Raw genomic sequence first — 7,124 nt, 5'->3', positions numbered from 1 at the left:
GGTAAAGCCCTTCTGGTCTCACTGAGAAGCTCTGATTTCCTTGTCCATGGGCACTTCTCCAGCTGTTCCCTCCAGACTGCCAGGGCAAGGACTCACCTCTAAGAGCTCTCTGCCAGCATGGGCAGCAAAGCAAACCAGCTGGAGGCTCTGCCCACCTCTTTCTCTTTTTCTCAGGGTAGGAGGAGGAGTTGCCCTGAGGGACAGAGCTGGAAACCCACCAGAGAAGGGAGCAGGATGGACACTGCACAGGGCATTTTTCCCCATCTACTCCACTCTTGTGAGACCCCACCTGCAGTGCTGCCTCCAGCTCTGGGTTCACAACATGAGAAGGACACCAACCAGTTGGGGTGGAGTCCAGAGGAGGTCACAAAGGTACTCTGAGAGCTGGATCACCTCTGCTCTGGAGACAGGCTGAGAGAGCTGGGGTGTTCAGCTGGAGAAGGCTCTGAGGAGAATTCAGATCCCATTCCAGTACCTAAAGGGTCTTCAGGAGCATTGGAGAGGGACTTTGAAAAATGGCATGGAGTGTCAGGAGAAGAGGGAATTAAAGTGGCAGAGGGCAGAGTCAGACTACGTATCAGAAAGAAATTCTTCCCTGTGAGGTGGTGAAACACTGATACAGGCTGCCCAGAGAAGCTGTGTCTGCCTCATCCCTGGAAGTGTTCAAGGCCAGGTTGGACATGGCTCTGAGCAACCTGGTCTAGTGGAAGATATCCCTGCTCTATTGCGGGAGGTTTGCAACTGAATGATCTTTGAGATTCCTTGAACGAAACCATTCTGTGATTCTGTGATATGTGGGAAAAGCACCCGAGCCTTTTGAACCCGGGATGTGAGGCTTATTTACGGGGACAGTCCTTGTGGAACAGAGAAACTTGTCCCCTCTTATACAACTCAGCCAACTTTTCCTCCAGTGCCCCCAGCGTGAGGACCTGGATCTTGTTCTGGTTGTTCTCAGCAATGGCCCCCCAAGCAATCACGGTGTTCTTTTTGGTCTTGCAGCAGGCGCTGGCCCAGATGTGGCTGGGTACATTAACCCTCCCATTAGTGATGTAGGACTTCCCAGGCACAGCACCCACAATGGCATAGGTGGTTTTACAGTCCTTGCTTTTCTTGGGCATCGTTTTCTGCTCATAGACATTCCATTTGCCCTTGTTGAGTGCAGTGTTCTGGGGCACTACGTTGGTGAGGGTGAAGGTCGCGTTTCTGCCGTCCTGGGTTTTGTGATGGGCAGCGGGGTTCAAATGGCCACGGTCCAAACCCTTAAGTTTAAGGTAGTCTTGGTAGACAGCCTGGCTCTTGCTGATATCCTTTTCGCTGACTGAGTATTTTTCTCTGAGGGTCTTCTCTGTTTCCATGTCTTTGGGCAAATTGTCCCGTATCAGCTTGACAGATAAGGAAGAGGAAAAGGTATTAGTATTGGGGATGGGAGTAATGGAGCAGGTTTCCCTGAAGAAGAAGTCTCTGAGTGTCAAGATCTAATTTTTTGTCATCTCAGTGTATGAAAATGTGTGAATCCAAGACAAAATCCTGTAGCTGCCACTCCCCAATGAACACTAAAGCGTTAAAAAAAGACTCAGTATCTGACTGTTCTCATTTAGACTTGTGACCTTGGTTATCCAGCCTGCAACCTGTGCCAGGAATGTGACTGGATACATGAGACAATTAGAATTTTCCACTCCTAGGTTTGAAGTTGACTCTGGCAAGACATCCTCCCTGCCACATCTGCTTCCTTTTCCACCTCTCTCCACACCTCACATCTGCCCAGGGCTCTCCCCAGATCCCCCCACCACCATTCTGTCATTCTCTGATTCCATCTGTGGCTGTTACAGGTGTACCACACTCCTGGAACACCAGGGTTTGCCTCCTGTAATCCTATACACAGGGAGATGTGTTGAGAAAACAGTCCTAGAGGTGAGGTTCCCCAGGGGGGACTAGAGGTCACTGCAAGGATGAAACTTTTTTGTTCCTTAATCAAAAAGACCTCGATGCAAATGGGATCTGCTACTGCAGTCCTAATAATGTGTCTCAGAGCTGATCTGGGACAGCAAGCTTCTTCTGCAACCTCACTGCAAAGAAGTTAAAAATTATCAGCCTCTCCAAGGAGCTCATAATCCTGAAAGAGTCCTGAGGAACCCAAGTACTGAAAAAGGACCTCTGGACAAAGTTACCAAAATCAAAGAGTTTGCAGGAGGCCTGGCTCTGTGATCCAGGAGTAAAAGGGCCAGGTTGGATGGAATTCTGAGCAACCAGGTCTAGGGGAAGGTGGCCCTTCCCATGGAATGGGGGTTGGAATGAGATGATCTTTGATGTTCTTTCCAACACAAACCCCTCTACGATTCCATGATTCTGTAAAAAGAGAGAAGCTTTATCTCTGCCCGAAATGTGGAGACTGCAGTGGTGCAATATCATATTAGTTGTTTGAGTTCCAATGAGTACAAAGTGCAAATGGCTTTTTTAGAACTCCAACACCTTTCTGTTCATCTTTGGAAACACATATTTCTTCTCCCTCTGGAACAGGGCAGATGGCTTTCTTCTGTCACTCATGAACACCTAAATTCCATCCTGCTGCTCTGTCCTTAGCAATGACCTGAACTTCCTCTCTTTCTGTTTCACAATTCCCTTGGTCTTTTTCACTGGAGGTCTGAAGGACATTTGGGAGAGCTCTGTTGTTTGTGGAGATCTGTGTGTCTGGTGGATCCTTCTGAACCAAGCCTGAGGCAGCAGTGCTCAGGGGCAACTGGCCATGGCTGGAGATCACCCCCTTCTGACTGGACTGACACTGATGCTCCTCACTTTTCACTGCCTGAAATAGCACTCAATACATTCCCCAGGGTTCACCAAACCCTCTCACCACTCAGTGCCTGTGCCAAGGCTTTTTCCCTGGGTCATCTCACCCAATTCTGAGTTTCTTCTCACTTCTCTCACATCACTTACAAAGCCTATTTGACACCTAAGCGGGAGCAATTAAGCTCTGTCAGGAATGCAAAACAGCTCAGGGCAAAGTGGAGATCACAGCCCAGCAGGACTGTTGGTCCCCCAAATTTAGCTGCTCTTGGATGCCTTTTCCCCATCACTTGATCTCCCACCACAGCAGGGCACAGAGAGGGAGGCCATTTGACTTTGGAATGGAATGGAATGGAATTTGCCTTGATGTTGCTCTCAGGTCAATGCAGAAAAATGGGCACCTTTGGGATAGGACTCCTCCTCCTGCTGTTGTTTGAAATGCATCAAAGGAATCATGGGGTGGAGGTGTCTGAAGTTGTAGGAGGCCTGTCCTGAGGATGTGGGGGAAGCATCCTGGGAGAAGAGTCCAGGACACATGTGTGGTCTCCTGTATTCCCATTGGTTATTTGGTCACATGTTCCCAGGGGATAAAAAGGCACTACCTTTTGAAATAAATCCCTTTTGGCTGCAACCTCAGCTAGGAGTCAGACTGCATTTATTTATTATATTAATAACCCGACATGAGGTGAGATGAGATGAATTCCATCCCGTGGGTCCATTTGCGGGTGTGTGTATGGGGGTGGGAGGAAATAGAGATGTTTGGCTAAATACTACAGTTCATCTTTTAGTGACTAGAGGGTGACATGCTGTAAGAGAGGACACTCACCTGGGGCTCCACCATCCATAATGGTGGAGCTCTCTTGCTACGGACAAACTCGTAGATGTAAGCAGAGTACACGGGAATACGCCCCTTTTTGTCATACAAGGTGGCATAGAAAGGCTTGTTCTTGAAGGTCTGGCAGATCCAGGCTGGGTTCTGTGGCTCCAGGCCTTTTCCTGGGGGCATGTTCTGGTAGAAAAACTGATTACATGTATTTGCAAAGGACTTCACCACCTCGCCCTGTCCCAGCCAAAGGCAGCTCGCCCAGACCTGCAACAGCAGCAGCCACAGCATCGTGGGAGGATTTCAGGTGAAGGGCTCTTGCTCCCCTGGAAGGCAAATGCAGAGGGACACTCAGCTTGGAGAGAGCTGACCATGGCCTGCAGTCATTTTTGTGCACGTGGGACACAGCTGGCTGATAAGAGGACTATGAGAGACCAAGAAGAGGGTACTGTCTGACCTCCTGGATATGGAAAAGTACCAGGGCAAACAGGCTGAAATTTAAAAGAGGGTTAAGGTGACTACAGGAAGCAGCAGTGGGAGAATTCATCTTATCCCAGGAGGGATCCAAACCCACCTCATGTCCAATCCGCTCTCACAGCAAAGTTATGTGACTCTGAGGGTCTGAGGCACAGCAGTGGTACAAGGTCACCTTGTCCAAACTCCCGGAGTTGGACAAGTTCCTGTACAGTAAAGGGCACTGTTGCAGGAATTTCTATTTCTTCAACAGAAACAAGTCCTCTTTTGTCTGGCTCAGCATTGACATGATTTTCAGCACTCAGTGAGATCATTGCTCTTGGAGAAAACACTGAAAAGTCCCTCTGATGGTGGCAGCCAAGTAGGGAGCTTTGTCTTCTTTCTGATGCACCAGAGGCTTAAGGATAGCAGTGATATTTCCATTTTCAGTGCTATAGACAATACTTAAAAGGCTATTTTAAAATCAACAGAGTGATTTTAAAATAATTAGCATTTTCAAGAAGGCAGGCAGGAGAGGCAGCTGGAAGGATTAATGGGAGAGGAAGCTGCCACAGCCCACCTGACACTGCAAAAGGTTCTGGGCTGAGGACTGTGGAAGACTTGACAAGGCACCTTGCACATTTGCTCTCTTCTGACCCTTTGCCCTGACCTTTATCTCTTCATATCCAATCAGTTCAGGATATAGAGCTACACACACCCTTGTCTCACCCAAGGCATCTGGTCCTTTTTCTCTTTACCAGCCCTGGATCAGGAACATGGGGACCAGTGATGAGGAAACTCAAAATATGAGCCACAAGCAGTGGCTTTGTACAGTGCTCTGCAGAGCAGGACCATCTCTGCCCCAAATCAAGCAGAGAAGTTCCTGAAGGTCCTTTTGCACCAACCCCTCCATGAGCTTAAAATATACCCCACTTACTCAATATCAGATAGACAGAAACCAACTTACCATGGGAAATATGGGCTCAGGAGTCTGCTCACAGCCCCAGAGTGGCAGAGGACTTTGAAATGTCTCTGCTGCAGTCAGAGACTGCCTCTTTATATATGATCTCCTGGAAGGAAGAGTTGTGAGATTTCCCACACAGGGTTTCAGATTAAGTTTGCCCAGGAGTGCAGCCACTACCTGTGTTTGTCTGGAGGTTTTTTGCAAGGTCATGGGTGGAATTTTGGTACTCCATAAGCTCAGCACCACACCTCACCCCTCCTGATTCTTATTAAACAGTTTGATGTGAATTTTGCTGGGGACTTGGCTTGAATTTCTCTCCCAAATCCATCCTTCTGTCCTTGCCTTCCTTAACAGAAAATGTTAAAGAGCTGCACAATTCAGTGCATGCATAACCTCTCATTTCTCCATGGAAGGCAGATGGTGGAGCTCAGCAACTCCAGCCTACGCTTTGTCTGATCTCTTTGTTCCAAAGCTAAGGAAATACTTGAAATATTGGAGTCAATGTTGAGAAAGGAACAAGAGCTTACCTTGAAGCAGAGTCTCAGAACAGGCAGCTGAGCCGCTCCTTGCCTCTTCTCCCTGGAGAAACAGTTGGCTGATCCCTCAGGAGTCTCACTGCAATATATGCCTGGTTGTAAATCCAATAACCACAGAATTTCAAAAAAAGGAGAAGTTTTCTGCTGTTACTCAGGGGAGATTTGTTCCTCCTTGCACAGAAATTGGGTGACAGTTGCTATTTGCAATTTCTTCTGGGTTTCTCCAAAGGTAGCTGATTGAAGCCACAGGTCAGGAGCAGTTAACTGGGTCTGGTGACATCCCTTTCCATTTCCTCATTCCCCAGGGGCCACAGCCACTGCTGCTGCAGCACCCACACAGGTTTCTGTTCCTGGCAGAACATCTCTGGTGCCCTTTGACCAACCTGTCTCGGAGCACTCCCAGATGTTCACAGTCAGCTCTTCTGCAGCCTCTCAGGAGATAATTAATATGGCCAGCCTGCATATTTTCCCTTTCTGGATTGCCAAGGCTTTGTAAGAGCCCGTATTCCTGCCACCAGCCTGGGAAAGAGAAGGTCGTGGGGACACATTAGGGCCCCTTCCAATTCTTTAAGGGTGTGCAAGAGAGCTGAGAGAGACTTTGCACAAGGGCCTGGAGTTGATAGGACAAGGTAGAATGGCTTTAAACTGAAGGAGTGTAGATTTAGTTTGGATATGAGGAAGAAACTCTTGGCTGTGAAGGTGGTGAGACAGTGGCACAGGTTGCCCACAGAAGCTGTGGCTGCCCCATCCCTGGAAATGTTCAAGACCAGGTTGGATGGGGCTCTGAGCAACCTGGTCCAGTGGAAGGTGTCCCTGCCCATGGCAGCAGATTGGATCCAGATAATCTTGAAGGGCCCTTCCAAGACTCAAAATGAGTCTTCTATGAGTCTATAACCCTTCATTCACTACTAAACTGGACTCATTTTCATCCACTTCCAAACGTCTAGGAATACTGGAAAAGAAGTTGGTTGTCACCACCAGAAATGACCAGAAGAAGTGTGATAGACCCAAGTGTGTTTGAAGGAAGTCGTTGAGTCCTGTGGTTTATTTTGTCCCTGATAACCTGGGACTGGCATCTTAAAGTGGTTTTGAGGCAGATAAGGGACAAGGCTGATAAGAAGCAGATTCGGTAGAGCTGGGGCAATCCTTTGTATCGTTTTTATCATATTTCCTCCTTTCTGATGAGGCCCAACTGGCCTGACAAAGCAGCAGTTGCAAGAAGCAAGGCCAAACTGTGTTCATGTCATGAGAAAGGGCCATAAACCACCAAAGACCCCCGGAGCATCCCCTGACTCAGTTCCACAGTGTAGCACCACACTGTGTAAAACCCCACTCCAGGGAAGGCAGTGGGGCATTCTCATGAGAGCTGGAATGAATAGAACCCATCCAACTCTCTGTGGCTCTGGCCCCCACCCCCAAAGGATCAAGGCTACGGACACCAAAATTGCAGGTCTCGTTGCTGGATCCATGAGTGGTGATCTTCCTCTTCACTATCTGCTCTTGTCCTTTCCTTCTCTTTCCTTCTGTCTTCTCCTTAGATTTTTTTCTTCTTGGTATTTCTGTT

At 48.3% G+C, this 7,124-nt stretch overlaps 1 protein-coding gene across 6 annotated transcripts in view; it reads right to left on the bottom strand.

The window, feature by feature from the left end:
- Positions 1-166: 166 nt before the first annotated feature.
- LOC127474467 (endonuclease domain-containing 1 protein-like) overlaps positions 167-7,124 on the bottom strand; it is a 46,830-nt gene continuing 39,872 nt past the window's right edge. For 5 of the 6 annotated variants that reach the window (XM_051795253.1, XM_051795255.1, XM_051795256.1 and 2 more), the window contains exons 2-3: positions 3,611-3,933; positions 167-1,382 (exon numbers count right to left, since the gene is read on the bottom strand). In XM_051795253.1, coding sequence (XP_051651213.1) covers positions 837-1,382; positions 3,611-3,898 — 834 coding nt within the window. In that variant the 5' untranslated portion in view covers positions 3,899-3,933 and the 3' untranslated portion in view covers positions 167-836. Of the gene's footprint in view, positions 1,383-3,610; positions 3,934-5,551; positions 5,685-7,124 lie in introns of those variants that run through there. The other variant, XM_051795252.1, reaches the window with a different exon arrangement.

The sequence above is a fragment of the Manacus candei genome, unplaced genomic scaffold (assembly GCF_025592945.1).
Source record: "Manacus candei isolate 608988 ecotype Guabito, Panama unplaced genomic scaffold, ASM2559294v1 h1tg000042l, whole genome shotgun sequence".
Taxonomy (NCBI): domain Eukaryota; kingdom Metazoa; phylum Chordata; class Aves; order Passeriformes; family Pipridae; genus Manacus; species Manacus candei.
This window is presented reverse-complemented; position numbering and strand designations above follow the sequence as displayed.